The 22,827-nt window shown below is 38.5% G+C and overlaps 3 protein-coding genes and 1 long non-coding RNA gene across 6 annotated transcripts in view; 3 read left to right on the top strand and 1 right to left on the bottom strand.

Moving 5' to 3' along the window:
* Positions 1-22,827, top strand: part of LOC108261599 (NACHT, LRR and PYD domains-containing protein 3) — a 619,868-nt gene that overhangs the window by 78,366 nt on the left and 518,675 nt on the right. The window lies entirely within an intron of this gene.
* Positions 17,034-17,749, bottom strand: LOC128630441 (uncharacterized). Its single transcript, XR_008394769.1, has 2 exons — positions 17,368-17,749; positions 17,034-17,102 (listed from the first exon to the last, which is right to left on the bottom strand). It is a non-coding gene; the product is annotated as an uncharacterized LOC128630441 (long non-coding RNA).
* LOC128630399 (histone H3) lies at positions 18,407-19,187 on the top strand. Its single transcript, XM_053678934.1, has one exon. The coding sequence runs from the start codon at positions 18,702-18,704 to the stop codon at positions 19,110-19,112; it is 411 nt and encodes a 136-aa protein (XP_053534909.1). The 5' UTR covers positions 18,407-18,701; the 3' UTR covers positions 19,113-19,187.
* LOC128630390 (uncharacterized) lies at positions 20,458-22,417 on the top strand. 3 transcript variants are annotated; one of them, XM_053678909.1, is made up of 5 exons: positions 20,458-20,545; positions 20,930-21,087; positions 21,255-21,391; positions 21,549-21,642; positions 21,922-22,417. In XM_053678909.1, the coding sequence occupies exons 1-5, from the start codon at positions 20,467-20,469 to the stop codon at positions 21,940-21,942; spliced, it is 489 nt and encodes a 162-aa protein (XP_053534884.1). In that variant the 5' UTR covers positions 20,458-20,466; the 3' UTR covers positions 21,943-22,417. The 3 variants fall into 3 exon arrangements, with proteins under 3 accessions (XP_053534884.1, XP_053534882.1, XP_053534883.1); XM_053678907.1 differs by having other exon boundaries at positions 21,896-22,417; XM_053678908.1 differs by having other exon boundaries at positions 21,874-22,417.

Genomic DNA, 22,827 nt, shown 5'->3' with positions numbered 1-22,827 from the left:
CCAGTGATGTAGCGATGAAGCTCAAAAGGCACTTCTCCTTCAATGCTCACATGTACCAGAACCTTCAGGGCTTCCACTGCAGCCTCACGTCTCCATGCAATATTTCTTGGCCAACTACCACAAACTTGGAACAGAGTACCCCTTCTGGGAAACTGCCGTTCCCGAGTTTGGACACACGAGGGCAGTCAAGCTCCATCCAGCACAACGCCGCCTGAAACAGAAGGTAGATTTGGGCTATTTTACACTGACGCAGCTCATCAGCGTTATTACTGTGCATTGTCTAGTTTTCACATATCAAGGACAATACACGGAGCTTCTGAACTGTTTAACAGCATCATCATTATGATTTAATTTTTAAAGAACGCACCCTCTTCTCTAGACATGGAAATGTTGGGGTTTTTTAAGTTTACATTGTCACACAGCAGCTGTACACATATCTGGATATATTATTTCAATGTCCATTCTTAAACACAGATGAACAAACAAAGAAACTAACCACATGAAAAGCTTAGATAGACCAATGATTAGATACTACTCCGTTCAAATGAATACAGAGGCCTGCTCAGATACCACAAAGTTTAAAAACCTCGACATTCGCGGCGTCATAAAGGGAACAACCGTCAAGCATACCATCAGGAAACTTACAGAACTCTGAACGTGACGTCATAACGGATCTTATGGCTCGCTGCTTCGATTTGACTATACATGTCTGTGCACGCGCGCCGGGGAGACTGACCTAGACACGGTATAAGGACAGCACACAAACACATTTAAAACATATTAACACATTAACATTATATCATGTACATAGCAGTATAGTTATCGTAATAAAGTACACAAATTTACTGCTAATATTAACATTATTAATGTCTTTCTAATCTTATTAGTCATTTCATTCTCATCACTGCTCCTACATAACTTCATGTGTTCCCTAGGTGGCCTCGTCTATTTCACTCGAGAATATCCACAAATAGGGAAGAACATTACAGAGATAAAGGCTTAAAATTGCTTGGATGATAAAAAGTCAATAAATACGAAATCACTAAATAACTTTAAAGGGTTTATTTTCTACAGAACATGAATACAATCCTTTCACTCAAAATAGGACTCCCCGCTGCAGACGTTTTCAAAAAAGCTCCTAGCGTCATATCTAGCGACTTTTTAGCCAAACCTTAGCTACTTTCTGTAGAAGAGAATGGCCAGTACTGCCCGGTGAGTGTGAGGTCCTGCTTTCCCCCCGGAGACACGCCTCTCTCTGCGGCTACTCTGTTCAGTGAGGGGCAGAGAGGAGCAGCACATTCATTCACCTCTAACTTTCTCTCTGAGAGATTATTTTACATGGGAAATATAGCACGAAATCACAGTGCACTCGTTGTCTTTAACTTATGTGTGTGGTGGTTTAGTCAGATGACATCACGGTTATAAAATCAGGATTTTAACAGTGCAGATCAGCAGCTTGGAAAAGGTTTGAAAGTGACTGCTGGTGAACATGTAGTCTCTTATTGGGCCGTGGTTCAGTCACTATTTCATACTCGTCCTGTTGTCTGACAACAGAAACAGAAAAAATACGTAAATGAAAACAGCTTTATTGGGAATTTGGCTGTAAAGGGCTGACTTTAGGCAGAATGAAAATACGATGTAATGATGTAATGAATATGCTAATTAGTGCATGACATCATCTAGAAACGTGTGGACACAGTGCTCCTGTCACTCACTTGGAGTATTTTAACATTATAGTGAAGATGATTCAGTGCCTGGGAAATACAAATTTAGTCCATCACGGCTGGGAAAAGGAGCTATATTAAAATTGGCTGTGTTTTTATTATTATTATTATTAATAATAATATCTTTTGGAATTTAAAAAGAAGAAATAAAGAATATGTTTGAATGACATCTCTTGTATAGTCTGTGAAAACAAAAGCATACACAGTATTTGAAAAGTGCTTGAAAGTCCTGGAATTTCATTATGAAGCATCTGTACAGACCCTGTTATATGTACTATGTGATTGATGTATTAAACATGCCTCTTGATTTCTGGGTTTAGCATAGTTATACCTCAGTTTGAGTTTAAAACAATAGCTAGATTTACTGGTAGAATATTGCTAGTTAAGTTTCTCTCAGAAATATTATTGAGTAGATAAAGTATATTCAGTAGCTTTTCTGGGATAGTGAGAATTTAGGTTAATATAGTAGAAAACAAAACACTCAGATTATCCTGGTTGTAAGAACTGCTCATTCATCTGTACACCTTTACAGTTTTCACTGCAGATATATCATCAGCTTTATTGAACAATAGTCAGAATCCTTGTCACCTCCCAGCCAATCAGTCATCAGTCATGATGAATTTTTGTATGGTTGGAAGCATGTTTAAAACACAGAAAGTGCTGAGATCATGTAAGAATGAGGTTTTACTCACTGGCATAAATGTGTTCACTTTAAACTTTGCTCCTTCCCTTAAACACTTACCTGCTTGAGAATTTCCAATGTTTGTAGAATGATGATTCTCAGTACAGCACATTACCAAATATTAATGGGATTTTAATTTATTTATTTATTTGTGACAATTATGGGATTTTTTAATTTATATAATATGCGAACATTTTATTTATTTATTTTTACATGATTTTACACCTTATCTTATTTGGCTCATCAAGGTTCAGAGCATTCCATTCTCTTAAATCAACATTTCCCATTGTTAGTATCAGAATCTTATTTAACATGCAACATATTCAATAATCTGTAACTAAGACTCAATAAAGAAATTCTCATTACACAGTGTCCAGAATGTCTCTGAAACACTTCAGCCTATGATTAGCCATGGATTCCTGGGAGGACACTGTAGCAGTCTCTGAGGATTTCTTCTTATCACTCCACTGTAAAAAAAAAAACAAAAAAAAAACAACCCCAAACCATTAAATGCTGGCTTCATCTTCTTTTAATTTGATTGTCAGTGCTCAACTCAAACCAACAGCAGTATTATTAATAATATCAGGAATGATTTTGTCTAAAATCAGCCACTGATTATATCCCACTTGTTTGTTTCTAGATTGTATGATTTATTTAGCCAAATCTAAACTCACCTCTCCATTTGTGTAACTGGATACTCAGGATAATAAAATTTCACTCTGTTTTCCATCCACCCCCCCCTTCCATTTTCTACATCTCCTATCATACAGGAACCTTGAGCCTATCCCAGAGATCATAGGGCACTGGACAGGGTACACCCTGGACAGAGTACCAGTCCATCGCAAGGCACACTCACATACACATTCACACACCCATTCCTACACTACAGACACTTTGGACATGCCAATCAGCCTACCATGCATGTCCTTGGACAGGGGTCATGCAGCAGGCCAACAACCCTAAGCACAAAAAGCACATATGGGTCCACCAAAGTATGGTTAAAAGAGAATAAAATTCATGTTTCAGAATTTGCCAAGTCAATGTCCTGACCTTAATCCAATAGAAATGTTGTGGAAGGACCGCAAACAAGCAGTTCATGTCAGGAAAATCACCAGCATTCCAGAGTTGAAGCTGTTCTGTACTGAGAAACGAGCTAAAATTCTTATAAGCCGATGTGCAGGACTGATCAACAGTAAAAACAGGGAAAATGTTTAGTTTCGGTTATTTCTGACCAAGGGGTTCACACCATATGCTGAAAGCAAAGGTTCACATAGGATCACATAATAGAAAGAAAACATTCTACACACCGTTATACCACCAGCAGCAGTCTGGACTGTTGACACAAGGCAGGTTCATGCTGCTGATGCCAATGTCTGACCCTATCATCTACATGTCACAACAGAAATCAAGATTCATCAAATCAGGCAATGTTTTTCCATGCTTCAACTGTCCAGTTCCAGTGAGTCCACGCCCACTCTAGCCTCAGGTTCCTGTTCTTGGCTCACAGACAGGAGTGGAACCTAATATGGTTGTAGCTTATCCACCTCATTTGGTTAGACGTATTGTATGTTGCAAGAGGGTTTTCTGCTCCCCACACTTGTAAAGAATTATCATTACCATAGCCTTCCTGTCAGCTCGAACCAGTCTGTCCATTCTCCTCTGTCCTCTCTCATCAACAAGGTGTTTGTTTTTCTCCATCATTCTGTGTGAACTCAAGAGATTGCTGTCTGTGAAAATCCCAGATCAGCCTCTAAAATTCTCAAACCAGCTCGTCTGGCACCAACATTCATATCATCATCACTGAGATCACTGAGATTCTGATGTTTGTGTGAACATTAACTGAAGCTTACTGAAATACTTACCTGTATCTGCATGATTTTATGCATTGCGCAGCTGCCACACGAATTAGTTAAGTTCTTTTTCAAACACATCCTGCAAAAGCAAATAAGATCGGCACTCCATCTGCTTTGAGTAGCCTAATGCAAAATGTATTCAAAATACTATTTTTAAGAACTCCAAAACACCTGAAACTGGATTCAAGGCACAGTATACAGTGTTACCACCACTGAAATCACCATTTAATTACATATGCTTCAACAGTTAAAATATATCATAAATAAATAAATACATTATTATTATTATTATTATTATTATTATTGTTGTTGTTGTTGTTAATAATAATAATAATAATAATAATATGTGTAATTTATATAGCTCCTTACTCATAACCAATGTCGCTTTACAATTACAATGTTTCAACAAAACATGGAACATGCGGTAGACTAGATTTGAGAAAAAATATGATTTATAGTTTACAAAGAAATATTAAATTTCTCATCAAAACACGATTTCACTGCTTATGCTAAGCTTAATTTACACAAGTTTCTAATTACAAGATTGAATTATATAAAGTGAGCGTGATCGATTCATGTAGTATTAATGTAAACCCATTACATTATGAAATCTTGTGGGGATGTTGGCACTGACAGGTACTATAACTATAGTATTTAAATTAACATGATTCAAAGGTGTGTGATAGAATAGCACAGTGTTTTAATAAATTCAATGCTATTGAATATTATGTGCTATTATTAATGAATATTATCCTGGTGTCTAATATTATTTTTTGAGAACAGTTTCATATTAAAATACAATGAATCTGCACATTTTAACAGTTCAAATGGAGAAGTTATTAATGTTTTGTCACAGTAATGATTCTGTGTCTCATTGCCAAAAATGAAACCTCATTGCCAAAAATGAAAACCGCGAAGTCAATTAAACAATGTTTGAAGGAGAATCTATAATAAATGCATCATCAGATGACTAAAGGGAATGCTGGATGATCCGTCACATCAGTTTTAGCCTGACATTTTTGCTTTTGCGTCACACATTTGTACAACAGTTTTTATGAATCAGACATTGATTGATTCATAAATCAATTATTTCGCTGGATAAAACCTATACCTATATTATATATGTATATATTTATGTATGTATAAAATGTAAATGGAAGGTTTATGCTTCATGTTTTTTTAAACTTTGCTGTAGACTGTCGTTTGAGTCAAACTTATTTGCATTTGAAGAACACAAAGTGCATTTGCCTTTTAAATAAACTAAATAATCATTTAGTGATACACCAAGTGGACAGCTCAGAGTTTAAAGGGTCAAAGAGAGGACTTTCTGATCTATGTCGAAGAAGGTAAGAAACCTCTCTAAACTGTGCCTTTATTTTGGCACAATGAATGATATATTTGTTATATGATGCACTTCATATAATTTGATGTGCACAGTTAAAGTCTGATTATTAAGTGGTGAATGGTACATTGCTTCCTCAATTGGCTATTTTCTTTTTAATCCTTGAGTGCTCTTGTAAATTGTCTAAAGTTGGTATCTTTCTAGTTAAGCAGAAAATGGAGAATTCACAGAGGCCCATGCTTTTTCTTTTACTTGAAACTCTGATTTCAAGTATCAAACTGATTTCAAGTATTTTAAAAAATCTTGTTTTACAGTACACTATGATTGATTTAATATCACTTGTAAATTGTCATAATTTAAAAAGACAATACCTTTTATAGATTAAAAACACAACCTATCAAATGTTCCTACAATGTATATATTTTTTTACGCAGTGATATGCATTTTCTCATTGCAGTCGATTCTGACCCATCAGCAAGGTAAGAATACAGTATAGTAGAATACAGAAATACACACACACACACACACACACACACACACAACACACACACACACACACACACACACACACACACACACTCACACACACAAATGTCTGAGACCACAATGAAAATCTGGATTTTTTTTCTCTTTTACATTTTGAAATAAATAGGTTTTAGAATTTTTTAATATTTAAAAGAAAGAAAGTAAATGTTTAATATTTTGGATATTTAATTTTTTAAATTCTGCAACTGTAAACATTAAGAAACTCTGAATATCTTGTAAATATTTTAAAGGTTCTACTTTTTTTTTTTTTTTTTACTGAAGTTGTAGTTAATAATACAATTTCGATTGAAAATTATAAAATTAAATAAGAAAAAAAAATGTAAAATAGAAACATTTTCCACTAGTGCTCTCAGACTTTTGGCCCCGACTGTGTGTGTATGTGTGTGTGTGTGTGTGTGTGTGTGTGTGTGTGTGTGTGTGTGTGTGTGTGTGTGTGTGTGTGTGTGCGTGTGCATGTGTGTGTGTGTGTCTGTGTGTATGTAAACAAACTATTAATGAAAATAAAATTTTGTGTAAGATAAATGAATGAATAAATATGTTCTCTTCTCCCCTCCAGTCGATGTGGCCTTAGGAGGAATAGCAATACAATCTTCTTTACACTAACAATTATCCTGCTTACTTTGCTATCGATGACAACAAAGCATCTAACATGAATTTCGACTCATGTACTGCTACAAGTCCTCAGTATAACCCATGGTGGAGGGTGGATTGTTGGCGGTGTATGATATTAGCAGTGTAATCGTCACTAACAGAGGCGACTGCTGTTCAGAACGGATAAATGGTGCTGAGATTCACATTGGCAACTCCTTGGTCAACAACAACCCCAGGTGAAATATTAAAAAAAATTATTTATATAAAAATATCGGCCTAAATGAGTAAGAGTTTATTTATAGAATTTTATTAACATTTTAAAAAGCTTGCTGAATATAAGGCTTTGCAATTTGGTAACAAAGATTTGTATATATTTACAACTCTAATAAGGCATTACAACATTCCAGTAAAATTGTTCTTTATGTAATATACATAATTATAAAGCACTTTAAGACTTAATAAATATATTGTGAAATATTTTAAATGATTATTATTATAAATGATAATTAATTAATGCTTAAATAGTCACTCATAAGTTTACTGTAGTATTGCTCATTTAGTACTGTACACTTTATTTTACTGAAGTATAACTCAGCAACATTTAAACAAACTTATTACAGAAAATGTAGGTAAAATATATTACTGCAGATCTTTATCTGATTGGCAAGGACATTTTTAATTGTATAAATTGTGTAATTCTGACATGTAAATTTACAAGGAATTAATTACTACTTACTGAAAGTAGTTCTGGCTACATGCCAAATTGCAGGTTTAAATGAATGCTCTCACTGTAACACGTTAGTCCTATAATTAAAACTTATACAAGGACATGGATGGATATTAGAATACTGCAGTATGTCTCTCTCTCTCTCTCTCTCTCTCTCTCTCTCTCTCTCTGTGTGTGTGTGTGTGTGTGTGTGTGTGTGTGTGTGTGTGTGTGTGTGTGCTATACAGTAACTACATATTAACTTAACTACATAATAAATTTTCTCATCTTCCCTCCAGTCAATGGGGAATCCGTCTATTTCTTAGAAGGAATAGTGACACAGTGCCCTGCGATGGACTGGCACCCTGTCCAGGGTGTACCCCGCCTTGTGCCTGATGCTCCCTGGGATAGGCTCCGTTCCCCGTGACCCTGAAAAGGAGTAAGCGGTTGAAGATGGATGGATGAATAGTGACACAGTATGAAGCACAGAAGGGTTTAATTGGGAAGGTTTTTATTTCATTTTATTTTCCTTTCATGGGAAATTCTTTAGAATGGAGGGCTGCATTTTTCTTATTAACTTTGGGGGAGAGAAAAAATAGAGGGTGGTGCATGAATGACTGTCTATAGCTGCTATAATGTAAGGGATAACAGGAACTAACTTGTCTCACAGGTGTTCTGTAACATTAGACATGACTATAAACTGAGAAAAAGTATGATGTGTCATTCTTTAATAAAATAAGAAATTCTTCTGCACACTCTGGTATGAAAATAATCAACTTCAGGGTGGTGACAGATTTATTAAACATTATTAACTTTGGGTTTAACTTAACATGTAAAACTAAATAGAGTTCCCCTCATCTCTCTCTCTCTCTCTCTCTCTCTCTCTCTCTCTCTCTCTCTCTCTCTCTCTCTCTCTCTCTGTGTGTGTGTGTGTGTGTGTGTGTGTGTGTGTGTGCGCGCATGCGTGAGTACAGTGGAGTAAGTGAAGCGTGTTGGTGAGAGCGTGCGTGGAAGACTGAGGTTTTTGTCACTTTCTTTCTCTTATTTTCCCCTTCTACAGTATCTCACAAAAGTGAGTACACCCCTCACATTTTTGAAAATATTTGATTATATCTTTTCATGTGACAGCACTAAAGAAATGACACTGTGCTACAATGTAAAGTAGGGAGTGTACAGCTTGTGTAACAGTGTAAATTTGCCATCCCCTCAAAATAACTCGACACACAGCCATTAATGTCTAAACCGCTGGCAACAAAAGTGAGTACACCCCTAAGTGAAAATGTCCAAATTGGGCCCAATTAGGCATTTTCCCTCCCCGGTATCATGTGACTTGTTAGTGTTACAAGGTCTCAGGTGTGAATGGGGAGCAGGTGTGTTAAATTTGGTGTCATCGCTCTCACACTCCCTCATACTGGTCACTGGAAGTTCAACATGGCACCTCATGGCAAAGAACTCTCTGAGGATCTGAAAAAAAGAATTGTTGCTCTACATAAAGATGGCCTAGGCTATAAGAAGATTGCTACTACGAGAAATAAGCTCATAGCAACACTGATGAAATACACATACAGTACAAAAAAACACACACACACAAATAGAGAATGTGTTTAGCATTTTTTATTTTATTTTTTTTTTTTACATCTGCACATAATCATTAGTTTAGCAGCTTTTTTAGAATAAAAAAAGTCATGTATAAGTCTATATAATGAGTCTTTAATGGTCAGATATACAGTGAAATTGTTTTCTTCACATACTCCAACATGTCAGGAGGCTGGGGTCAGAGTGCAGGGTCATGATATGGCACCCCAGAAGCAGAGAGGGTTAAGGACCTTGCTCAGTGGGCAGCTTGACAGGATTGAACCCCCAACCTACTGATCAGTAAGCAAGAGCATTAACCACTAAGCCACCACTGCCCCAGTGTGTGGGAGTGAGAGGGGGTATGGTGTGAGAGATGAGAGAGAGAGAGCGCGAGAGAGAGAGAGCGAGAGAGAGAGAGAGAGTGTGTGTGTGTGTGTGTGAGTGAGTGTGTGTGTGTGTGAGTGAGTGTGTGTGAGTGAGTGAGTGAGAGAGAGTGAGTGAGTTTTCATAGCATCTACTACTTCTTACCCCACTGTTTTCTAACTACTACAAATATAGACTTCTGAACACCGCCAATAAAAGCTTAATAACAGAATACAGCAATTTTTGGGAAATTGCCGTTCCCGAGTTTGGCCACACGAGGGCAGTCATGTCCCATCCGGCACAACACACGACGCCGCCTAAAACAGAAGGTAGGTTGTAGGTATTGTACTACTACTACTACTGATTCTAGTAATGACCTCAATCGAAGTAATTAAATACGTAATGAAAGGTGTTGTCTATATAGCTGACCTCATTTTCCTACACAGTGAGTTAAAAGGCGCACAACCATCAGAATCCCAGTTCATAATTGTGTTTGATTGGCCAAGTAGAATAAAGTGTCCGTTTCTTTTTGAGCTTATTGGACATATCACATTGCTGTAACTATCTCATTGGCACTACTTAATTGCTCATAGTTTATTTGACGAATGCAACTGCTGCGACATATTTTGCCAATCTTAAATTCAGCTGTCATTCTGGAGGTGCAGTTTTGGTTGATGCATGACATTTAGGTTCAAACAGAGTGCATATGGGAAAAGAGAAGGCCAGTGATTAGACAGTGCGAAGGCTGATTTTGTTTTCCTACTTGTGTGTGATGTGTGTTATGTTAGTTTCTCTTGCACAACTGTCGAAGTGCATATGCTTTCCTTGTGAGTGACACTTTTTAAGAATGAGATAAGGGTTTGAGACAATGTAGCTAATTTCAACATTCGAGAGTCCATTATATCATGCATTTGCGAGAGCTGATAAAGCAAGGCCTGAGAGTTGTGTTTGCATTCCTTTCTCTGGTGCTTGTAAGTTATTGAAGTACTTGTGTGGTAGAATGTGGACTGGGTTCAAAGTGAACACAGACATTGGTGCTGATCCGCTGAATGCTGGGCCTACTAATAAAGGCTTGTGCTACTATGTGCGACCTGTAGTTGCAGTGGACGTAGGACTGTAGTATATACGGGCCTTGAGTCCAAAAGGACGTGCTCAAAAGGAACGTCTTGTGTTTGAAACAGTAATGCCAATGTTGTACAAACACACACGGCTTTTTCTAACCTCCTTACGCTGATGAGTGTTTTGGCTGTATGCTTTACTATGTATGTTGTACCCAAAGTTCCTGACTATTGTATTGTACTACTACTACTACTACTACTACTGCTACTAATGAAAACATTAGTACTGATAATACTAATAATGTGTTGTATCTGTGTGTGTGTATTTAGAGAGAGAGACAGAGAGAATGGGGAAGAAGAAGACGTTAGCAGGTGAAAAGCAGTGCCTAGTGATTGTTTTCGAAAAAGAGAGCTACTGTGTGACCGTTGGCGTTAGGCCCGCCTCCTCGCCTGTTCTCAACTAGGTCCTGTCGAGTGTGGATAAATAGGTGGGCGCTGCGCGAGAAGTTTTATTGAGTGACTTGACTTCGGGAGCAGCATCATGTCTGGCAGAGGCAAGGGTGGTAATTAATACTCTCTTTTTGCAAGTGGTATCCTCGTTCGTAATTTGAAACTAAAGACTTTAACGACATCAACAACAAAAACACCTTTAACAAGGTGATAATTATCGCCACCCGGGGGTTCGGTATGTCACCCCGTGTGGCCTTCTCGCCGTCGGCGGGGAGGTACTGGGTCAGACTACGTTACAGTGGAGAAGGAGAAGCGCCAGACAGGTCTGAAGTCGGAGTAAACCTTTTAAGTAGTCAATGGATATCGACTACAGATGTATACTCTTTTATTGCAATGCCTAACAGAAAAGAGTATGAAATATGTTTTACCAAAGAACAGGCACTTCAAACATTTTCTCAAATTTTTAATAATAATACAGGAAGTGAATTCTGGAAAAACTGGGAGATGACTACATCAGCTCCCCAAGACGTAAAGAGCATTGTAGTAAAGTTTTGGATTGGGAGAATCGCTGACTCGGATGTAGAACAATACCTCTTAAGGTTTGGTGAGATACTGAACCCTGTTGACAAGCCGCTGGACCAGTTCGGGATATGGTATGGAGTCAGGAGATATAAAATAAAACTCAAGAAAAACCCCGACGGAAGTATATTCCAGATACCAAACTCCATTTCCATGGGACCATACAATGGAACGATTACATACCCCGGCCAAACAAAGCAATGTTTTATATGTAACGATTCCGACCATCAGGCAAAGGACTGTGAGAAAACAAAGTGCTGGAAATGCGGAAGCTTTGGCCACAAAGGAAAGAGTTGTAGAAATACACAAGTATGTAATTTATGTAATGAAACTGGGCATATATATTTTCAATGCCCAAATTCTTACAGCTATAAACTAAGAATGCCGAAAAATCAAAAAGACATTGACCAGAATGCAACACAAAACGCACATAACACAGAAACCAAAACAAACGATAAAGAGGATAAAAACTGGGAAGAAAATAAACTACACGCAAGTGAGGACGACTCGACATCTGGGAGTGACTCAAGCAGCACCGATACCAGCGACAGCGAAGACAGCGAGGACTCTGAGAGCAGCGCCGAATCTCTGACCCCGGAAGGGAGACGGAAGACACCGGAAGTACCTGCTGGAAGCAGCGGAGCATCTCCGCCCAGTCTTTCGTCTGTGGAGAGACGGCAAGCATCGGAGTTTCCTGCGCTATCAGCTGTAGAAGTCGGCGAGACTCGGATCGGCTCAACCCCGGAAGGAGGTCTACAAGCCCCAGAGGAGCCTACGTGCTCAGAGGGAGAGACCGGAGCGACCCAGATCATTTCTACACCTGCAGGAAGCCTACAGGGCCGAGAGGAATCATCGCATCCAGCTGGTGAAAGTGGAACAACTCGGACAATCGCCGACAACACAGGTGACACTGCGGATACTCCCACGCTGTCGAAAGGTAAAAACACTTTAGACTATCCATATAAACGCCAAAGGCGAAAGAGGAATTCTCCTGGAAATGTTGACAATGCAAAAAAGGTTAAGGAATGATGTATATCGCCTACTTTTCTTCCCTTTTTTATGACACAATGTCTTTGATTTTAACTTCAATTCCTATATCATTTAAAAAGAAATGTGATATATGTCTGCAGGAATTAAGGTTAAATGATGTGGATAATGTTGAGAAAATGTGGACTAATGGACACGCAATAATATCTATCGGAGAAGATCCTTCTCTTAATTTTTATGGTTTTTTCAAATTTAACTAATGAATGTCGATTATAAGATTTTTGCAAAGACCATTATGAACAGGATGAGTGACTATTTGGATGTAATAATAGCTAAACAACAAACATGTGCAATAAAGGGAAGATTTATGTGGGACAACTTGAACACATTAAGAGAACTAGTTTTTGATAAATATGGTGACAGTTTTTACATTGTGGCTTTGGACCAAAGAAAAGCATTTGATTATATCTCAAGAGACTATTTGTGGGAGATTTTAAAACTGTATCAATTCCCTGAAAATTTCATAAACATGATTAAATGCCTTTATGTTAAATCGACGGTTGAAGTAAATGTTAACGGTTCTTTGACTGAACCATTTGAAGTTATGCGGGGTGTAAAGCAAGGGTGCCCTCTGAGTGCAGCCCTGTATATTTTATCTATAAACCCACTTGTACAAAAAATCCAAGATGATCATAGACTTAAAGGTCTTCAAATAGGAAAGAACAGAGTCGTCATCTCTGCTTATGCTGATGACATAACTGTATTTGTGAAATCTAAACAAGAACTAGACATCATCTTTGAATATTTTAGCGAGTATGAGCAAGTCTCTGGAGCCTCCTTAAATAAAGCTAAAACGGAATGTGTCTGGATTGGAAATGAAAAAAACAAATTTCCCATAGATGTCCCAGAAGTTCAGCAATTAAAGGTTTTAGGTATATATATAGATAATAATGGCTGTGTCGACCATAACTGGTCAAAAAAAGAAGAAATAATACAAGATGAAATTGATAAATGGAAATCATGTAATCTAAGTTATAAAACTAGAATAAATATTATTAAAACTTTTCTATTATCAAAAATACTGTTTTTATCATGCATCTTACCTCCGACAGAAGTTTGGGTAAAAAGACTTCATAAAATATGCTGTAATTTCATATGGGATATGACTCGTGAGGTTACAAAACGTGAGCTCCTTTTTAAGAGAAGGGAACTGGGAGGCCTTGGGGCTGTCGATATATCCGTAAAAACTAAAATAGCAGTGTGCAAAATCATCGCGAGTGGTATTGCCAGGCAAACCGAATGGATAGGGAACATCTCTAACTGGAAATCTAAAAAAGGTCCATCGAGGAAAGGAATTCCGTATTATAAACTGATGTTTTCCGACTTCACTAACAAATTTAAAGATCTAAACATCGATTGGGCGAAAGACTCGAGCAAAGAAATATATCTTTTAATTATTGATCGAGTTTATTGTAACCCTGTGGCTTTCAGAAATTTGGAGGAAGACCAAAACAAAGAATGTCTCCAAAATTTACAGAATAAAATCCTATCTGAACACCTGAGAGATACAACTTGGTTAGTCGCTGTAAGAAGGCTCCCAGTAAGAGCGGTTGTAAAATGGAGCTGTTTTGTAAAAACCAGTAAATGCCCGATGCCTAATTGTAATGAAGAGGAAACACTCGAACATTTCCTGTTAGAGTGTTATCGCGCTAAAGAAACATGGGCTAAATTAAAAATCATTGGTCTCAATATAGAAATAAATATGAACTCAATTTTCTATGGCATTTTTAAAGAAAATTGTAGCAAGACTCAGCATGACTTCATTTGGTTCATAATATGTTTGACTAAATCTAAACTCTGGAAAACAAGAGCCAAAATGACTATAAATCAAACGTTTATATCCAGTGATGTTGTATTCAAGGACATTCAAAAAGAGCTAAGAAGACTTAAAAGCAGCACATCTTGGTTTAAAGACTCTTCAGTGTGGGACTCTATTTGCGTGTAATTGTACTTTGACTATGTAAGTTTTTTTTTCTCTCCCTTTCTTTCTGAATATGACTTGTGTAAGATTGTGAATTTTGTATAATTTCAATAAAACTCATTAAAAAAAAAAAAGCAAGGGTGGTAAAGGACTCGGCAAAGGAGGCGCAAAGCGTCACCGCAAGGTGCTTCGCGATAACATCCAGGGGATCACCAAGCCGGCTATTCGCCGTCTGGCTCGGCGTGGTGGTGTAAAGCGTATTTCTGGTCTGATCTATGAAGAGACTCGCGGTGTGCTGAAAGTGTTCCTGGAGAACGTGATCCGCGACGCCGTCACCTACACCGAGCATGCCAAGAGAAAGACCGTGACCGCCATGGATGTGGTGTACGCCCTGAAACGCCAGGGACGCACCCAGTACGGCTTCGGCGGTTAAACGCTCTAACACCGAACGACGCGAATACAACGGCTCTTTTAAGAGCCACCCACATGTCTAGAAAAAGAGCTGTTCCGTATGGGGGGAAAAAGGCTTTTTCTTTCATGAAACATAAGGTATCAAACGCTGTACAGAGGTAGCGTAAGTGGTAGATCTATTTGTATTTTTTGTAATAAACTATATGTGTATATATATATATATATATATATATATATATATATATATATATATATATATATGCACAGTATTCAATATTATAAACTGTTTGATTAATACGATTTAGAAAATGATTTTAGTATAAACTTACTTCTATATTTCTCTCTCTGTCTCATACACACGCATACATGCATATATAATATAAAACGATTTTTTCTCAAGCCAATTGTTTTTTCATAGTGCACGTTGTCCTGAAAGTACAAGGGCGGGAAGGGAAACAAAGCGTATCGGAGGAAGCATGGAGGGAGGGAGGAAACAGAGTGCAGTAGGAGGCGCCATGCAGGGGGAGGTATCGAATTGTGTCCAATCAAAAAAAAGGTGTCTTGTCTGGGCGTCATTAGCATGTGGGTCTGTAAATAGAGCGGGCGCGAGGCGGGCGCTAGTCATTTACTGTTCGTATACTCGAGGAGCAGCATCATGCCCGATCCAGCCAAGACCGCGCCCAAGAAGGGCTCAAAGAAAGCCGTGACCAAGACGGCCGGCAAAGGAGGCAAGAAGCGCAGAAAGTCCAGGAAGGAGAGCTACGCCATCTACGTGTACAAGGTCCTGAAGCAGGTGCATCCTGACACCGGCATCTCATCCAAGGCCATGGGCATCATGAACTCCTTCGTGAATGATATTTTTGAGCGCATTGCCGGTGAGTCTTCTCGTCTGGCTCATTATAACAAGCGCTCCACCATCACCTCCAGGGAGATCCAGACCGCCGTGCGCCTGTTGCTTCCCGGCGAGCTGGCCAAGCACGCCGTGTCCGAGGGCACAAAGGCCGTGACCAAGTACACCAGCTCCAAGTAAAACGCGTTACCGCCGTCTTCATCAACCCAACGGCTCTTTTAAGAGCCACCCACTTTTCATACAAAGAGTAATTTCCTCTCTTTCGCTTTCTCTCTCGCTGTGTGTGTGTGTGTGTGTGAGAGAGAGAGAGGGAGGGGGAGTTCTGAAGCGCTGCACTCCCGCGGATGTTCAGGCTTTTGTTTAATTCCAGCAGTCTGCTAAATGCAGAGATGAGTAAATCTAAACGGTTATAGCACGGTTTCGGGGATTGTGCTGCTAAAGTCCCATTTTGCATTGCTCAGATTATACAAAGTTATTCGTATTAAGATTGTAGCAACAGGAAGTAGTTGAAAATGGTTTTCTAATAGCACATAATAATTCTAAATCACGGGTGCCAAAACTTTTTCTTGTGAAGGGCCAAAAATCAAACTTGATTGAGGGCTGTGGGGCAAAAGTAGTTGCATTATACCAAACTGTATTATATTAAAATTAAAGTTGCCATGGTTCTCATTTATCATTTCATAATATTTACAAATAAATCAATTAATAGAAAACGTTAGTCTGTATCTGCTTCACTAATGCAGTTTTATTTTCAGAGTTCTATAGTTCAATGAAACTTATAGTATAATTAAAACATAGAACCAATCCCATTTATAATACATGTTCAATACCTAATACAACTATTCAAGCTATAAGCAATACAGCCACATGCCTGCAACATCAGTGACCTCTAATGAGACACATGAAGCTGGACCTTATTTTTCAAAAGTTTTTCCAAATTGGGATGCAGTGGACTTACTGTCAAAGTCAAGATATTATGGAGGTGAGAGTCAGTTACTTTACATCTCAGTTTACACTTGTTTAAGTTCATCAGACTGAAAGTCTGTTCACAGTGGTAGGTACTGCCAAACAGAGACAGCATCACTTGTGCCTGTTTGCACATCTTTGGGAACCTGTTTGCTGGGACACATTTGTAGAGGTCTGTCAAGGGAAGGGACCTGAACTTGTGTTTGAGTTCTGAATCACACTGAAGCTCAATTGGTTCCATCTGTAGATCATCACTGACTGTGTCCATACTGATGGTGAAAGGTTGAACAAACCACTCAAAGTCAGATGCAGTGTGTCTGAAGTCCTCAAAGCGACTGTCAAACTCCTGGATAAGGTTGCTGAGAACAGCATCATACTCAGGTACCTTCTCTTTCATCATGCCTGCCTCTCTAAAACAGGGAAAATTGGCTAAATTTCCTGGATGTGGAGATGAGCGAGAGAGGAACAGTGTGAGACAGGGAGTGAAAGAAGAGAGAGGGAGGCAAATAGAATAAATAACTGACAAAACGAGGAAATTAATCCATGATAATTTAAGAGAACTTTGACACAAAATTTATCAGCTTGATTAACAAAAAAACCCAAAGCTGACACCACTGGATATAAATGCTAACTAAATATAAGTATTAATAATAACAATAACTGCACATAAAACTATGGTGCATATTATAATTGTGAATGTTACCTGCTGAGAGATGTCTTCTGAGCAGCAGTAGTTTTTGTTTGAAGGCTCTGATGTGATAAAAAAGCTGGGTGATAATCTGGTCTTTTCCCTGGAGCTGAACATTTAAAACATTGAGCAGCTCTGTGACGTCCACCAGGAAAGCCAGGTCAGAAAGTCATTTCTTATCCATGGGCTCTTGAATACTACCAATCTTGCTTTCCTGAAAAGCTCTGATCTCATCACGCAGATCAAAAAATCTCCTGAGAACTTTTCCTCTGCTCAGCCATCTAACCTCCTGGTGGTACAACACATCACCATATTGCACATCCATCTCATCCAACAGTACCTTGAACTGCAGGTGAGAGAGCGCCTTGGAGCGTATATCATTCACAATTTTGACGATGTCACGCATCACATCCACAAGCCCAGTGGATTGGGCACATAGCTGTTCTTGATGTAAAATACAGGAAATCTGATAGCTGGCCCGTGTGGCACTTTCTTGAGCTGATGAAGGACATAGCAGCGCGCTCTGCTCAGATCGAAGTTTAGCAAGCAGCTCGTTAGCCTTCTGTTTTATGCCTCGCCACTGTCCTTTGAGAAAGCTGAAGAAGGTTTTGTTTCATAATGACGGATTTTGTACTCTTTCAAAACAGCAACTGACTGCTTGCAAACTAGACACACTGCCTTTGAATTGATTTCAGTAAATAAAAAGTCAACTTGCCAAATCTTTTTAAATTTCCTCTTGTCTGTGTGCCAGTGCCTGGATCTCTCCATTATTACCTGTTTGTTGACTGTCGCAATGCATGCTGGCCTTGAAGTATGCATATACATTAAATAAAATTCTAATTCTTATTCTCTACATTTAATTTCAATTTACATTTTTTGTAGCTCAAAAATAATAATAAAAAAATGTTAAATTAGAAATGAAGGGGTGAAATTGTGCACTTTTAAGACAGCATATTTATAAATAAAAAAAGGACGATAATTTTGTAGTCATGATTTAATACCATATTTAAGTAATGACTATGAGAACAATAGCAGTTAGCGTGCTGGTTAAATGAAGTCTGAGGCGTGAAAATGGTTTGTGACGGCGTTGTGTGTGTTTCTAATGAACAAAGCATTTGTATTAGAGAGAGCGCCAATAGAATAGAATAGTGGCGGACGTCTTGTGTTTCGAACGGTGGCAGAGAAGACGGTCCAATAGTCAACAGGTGACGTAAAACGTTCTATCGAATAGCAGACGAGCGCGTTCGAGACGCCCAATCAACGCAGGGCGGCGTTATGGCTTAAAAAGGCCGCGTTCGCGCGCGCAGTTTATTCTGTTTTTCTATCCGCGAAGTGCAGAGTTTGACGCTATGGCAAGAACCAAGCAGACCGCCCGTAAGTCCACCGGTGGCAAGGCGCCAAGGAAGCAGCTCGCCACTAAGGCTGCCCGCAAGAGCGCGCCGGCTACCGGCGGCGTGAAGAAGCCTCACCGTTACAGGCCTGGCACCGTGGCTCTGAGGGAGATCCGCCGTTATCAGAAGTCTACTGAGCTGCTCATCCGCAAGCTGCCCTTCCAGCGCCTGGTGAGAGAAATCGCTCAGGACTTCAAGACCGACTTGCGTTTCCAGAGCTCGGCCGTCATGGCCCTGCAGGAGGCGAGCGAGGCATACCTGGTCGGTCTGTTCGAGGACACCAACCTGTGCGCTATCCACGCCAAGAGAGTGACCATCATGCCCAAGGATATTCAGCTGGCCCGCCGTATTCGCGGAGAACGCGCTTAAACCACAACTCCGTCTAATAAACACAAAGGCTCTTTTAAGAGCCACTTCCTCGTCTCAGAAAACTGAAAATTTTCTTTCTTCGGCAGTTTCATTATTAGAACGTGGTACAGAGATAAAATGACACTTTATATATATATATATATATATATATATATATATATATATATATATATATATACACAAACATGCATATATATATGTTTAAATAAAAACAAGGTTTTATATTAAATATAGTGCTATAAATATTAATGTTTGTTTTTATAGATGAGCCGTTAATTGTGGTTATGTCCGAACAACACAATGCACAGTAATGAGCTGTGTCTGTAAAATAGCCCAAACCTACCTTCAGTTTCAGGCGGCGTTGTGTATTGCGCTAGATGGAGCTTGACTGCCCTCGTGTGGCCAAACTCGGGAACGGCGATTTTCTAGAAGCGGATTTCTGGGCAAGAACTATTACATGATATTATTATTAATCTCTCTCTTCCCTTTTGTCCCGTCCATGATAATTATTGTTGTTATTTAACAACTGTAGACATGAGCTCATGTTAAAATGAATAAATAGGGAATAAAATGGTAATAACCATATATATTCTCGAGCGAAATAGACGAGGCCACCTAGGGAACACATGAAGTTACGTAGGAGCAGTGATGAGAATGAAATGACTAATAATATTAAGAAAGACATTAATAATGTTAATATTAGCAATTAATTTGTGTAATTTATTATGATAACTATACTGCTATGTACATGATATAATGTTAATGTGTTAATATGTTTTAAATGTGTGTTGTCCTTATACCGTGTCTAGGTCAGTCTCCCCGGCGCGCGCACAGACATATGTAGTCAAATCGGAGGAGCGAGCCATAAGATCCGTTATGACGTCACGTTCAGAGTTCTGTAAGTTTCCTGATGGTATGCTTGACGGTTGTTCCCTTTATGACGCCGCGAATGTCGAGGTTTTTAAACGTTGTGGTATCAGAGCGGGCCTCTGTATTCATTTGAACGGAGTAGTATTTAATCATTGGTCTATCTAACCTTTTCATGTGGTTAGTTTCTTTGTTTGTTCATCTGTCGTGTTTAAGAATGGACATTGAAATAATATATCCAGATATCTGTACAGCTGCTTTGTGACAATGTAAACTTAAAAAAAAAAAAAAACATTTCCATGTCTAGAGAATAGGGTATGTTCTTTAAAAAAATAAATCATAATGATGATGCTGTTAAACATTTCAGAAGCTTCGTGTATTGTCCTTGATACGTGAAAACTAGACAATGCACAGTAATAACGCTGATGAGCTGCGTCAGTGTAAAATAGCCCAAAACTACCTTCTGTTTCAGGCGGCGTTGTGCTGGATGGAGCTTGACTGCCCTCGTGTGTCCAAACTCAGGAACGGCAGTTTCCCTGAAGGGGTATTCTGTTCCAAGTTTTGTGGTAGTTAGCCAAGAAATATTACGATTACTATTACTCTCTCTCTCCCCCTTTTTAAACCCGTTCATGATAATTATTGTATACATTACCTTTATTTTTGTAATGTTCTTCCCTATTTGTGGATATTCTCGAGTGAAATAGACGAGGCCATGTAGTTACCTAGGAGCAGAGTCTAAAATATCTTTTTGAAGAACCTCAAACTATTATCATTTGCTATACTATTGATCATTACGTTACATACATCTTATTCGTATATGGAAAGTACTTAATGAAGATAATATACTTTAGATTTTTTTATGTAACCATTCAAGTATTTGTTGAAATGCTTTTGTTACTGATAAATACATGTACATTTAAATTGATTTTGTTCTGTCTGTGATTTTGTAGATCTGGATGTTCAGCTGGTCTCAGATCAAGCATCCTCCTCTGTACTGACTCCACTATCCCCAGCTTCATCCCATTCATTAGATTCCACAATTGTCCTGGAGTCCACACGAAAGAGTAGGAACCCAACAGGGTTAATGGAGCAGAATGAAGCAAGACAGGTAAGCTTTGAATAAATGCATTTAAAATCCTCAATTACGTAATTGTTTATTATTGATACTTATCTGTAGAAGTGTTTTGTAAACGTATTCTCGACATAAAGGAAAGGCATTAAAAATCCTCTTAAATTTCCATGAGCATGTCATAACGATGTAAGATGTTTTGACAGAAAGTTGATTGTGTTCTGAGGGCCAATCCAAAGGGTGAGGAAATCTTCAAGGAGTATGAAAAGACCAAAACACTAACATGTCTGCAACCAGGACGTTCACCATCTGTTTACGTGTGGCATATGTTAGAGCTACATGGGTAAGAATTGGAGGTCACTTCCCTCCCTTTATCATCACAACAGATTCATGTGGCACAGATAAAGAATGATATTCTGTGTTGCTATAAAAGGAGAATTTATCCTTTAACTTCTTGCAAAACATACACACTTGCAAAGTAAATTGATTTATTTTGAAAGGATGATTCCATGGTCAAGTGTGAAGACCAATTATGCACTGGGAATTGTGACACTTTTTCCATACCTCCAAGATCCTTTCTCCAAACATGGATATGTAAGTTTTGTCTGAAAACCCAAACCAGTGTGTGTGTTTATATTTTCTTCCCTTTTATAGTTTTAAAGTTAAAATGATCTTGTTTTAGATGAGTGTTTATAGGTTGCTCAGCTTTGTATTTTCCACTTGTTTTTGTAATGTTATATAGTCATTGTGTGAACTTATTGTGTTGAGTAATTCATTCTTGAAGCCAAGAACGAGATGCCTCTGTTTGGGTCTTTTCTTAAACAGGAACACTACTATGATCCTTTAGGGTAATACTGGCTTCATTGCATGCAGGATCAAGACAGTTCAACATAACACCTGTGCTGGCTCCCGGTGTTATTCCAAGACTGTTCTTCAGGATGGTCCAAAAAACAGACAAGAATCTCTCTTAACTTGTCAACAGCGATTTGGTGAGGAGTGCAGGGAGGCGATATCTACAATACGACATTTCACTGATGAGAAGATGAGCGACTTTCCAGTATTGACCGAAGATGGTCGGTGAGGATGCATCATCTTCAGTCCTGGATTTGTTCACTCGTTTCCTTGCTGTATCTGGATTGGTAAGAAAATATTTAGCTTTGGAAGTAGTTTTGAAAAGGAAATGACCTTCTCTGTAGTTATTAAATGAGTTCACTGGTACAGTAGAGAAAGGAGTTGTTCAGTGATCACCATAACAACAACAGGCCGGTCCAAACTGAGAAATTCAACGTTCTAATCTTTTATATCCCAAATGTATGCATAAATAACACAGCAGATCTTAATTTTTAGTATTTGAGCTTTTATCCATTTATGTCCGTTGTGTTTAAACCTGTATAAACCTTGTTTAAAGATCAACCAGGATTTCTCCATGATGTTTGGTGACAAAGTGTCTCAGAAGTTCCTGGCAAAGTGGTCAATATTCTTCAAGCCAAAGATCATTGCAGACTGCAAGACTCTTAAGAATATGGGCGAGCTGCTGTCAGGAACTGAACCTGAATCTGAGGACTACAATGGTCAGTATAAACTATTTTGTATTTTAAAAATGTTCCAGTCTTTAAAAAAATAATTAAAGAGAGATCATTTAATTATTTTATGATGTCTTTACGATGGGACAGCGACATGTCCTCAATCCTTTTGCAGCTGCATCTGCTCCCTCTAACCTCAAGAGGCCAGAAAAAAATATCCAACATCAGTTCAGCTCAAGCAACCAGCCATCTTGTG

The sequence above is a fragment of the Ictalurus punctatus genome, unplaced genomic scaffold, assembly GCF_001660625.3.
Source record: "Ictalurus punctatus breed USDA103 unplaced genomic scaffold, Coco_2.0 Super-Scaffold_100056, whole genome shotgun sequence".
In the NCBI taxonomy this organism is placed as follows: Eukaryota; Metazoa; Chordata; class Actinopteri; order Siluriformes; family Ictaluridae; genus Ictalurus; species Ictalurus punctatus.
The sequence above is the reverse complement of the archived record's forward strand: the minus strand, read 5'-3'. Positions and strand labels throughout refer to the sequence as shown.

Excerpts from the sequence above, each read along its gene's own strand:
- LOC128630399 (XM_053678934.1), top strand. The coding sequence starts at position 18,702 with ATGGCAAGAACCAAGCAGACCGCCCGTAAGTCCACCGGTGGCAAGGCG.
- LOC128630390 (XM_053678907.1), top strand. The coding sequence starts at position 20,467 with ATGGAGCTTGACTGCCCTCGTGTGTCCAAACTCAGGAACGGCAGTTTC. Across the intron at positions 20,546-20,929 it reads ATTCTGTTCCAAGTTTTGTG|ATCTGGATGTTCAGCTGGTC; the intron begins GTAGTTAGCCAA and ends GTGATTTTGTAG. Across the intron at positions 21,392-21,548 it reads CATATGTTAGAGCTACATGG|GATGATTCCATGGTCAAGTG; the intron begins GTAAGAATTGGA and ends TTATTTTGAAAG.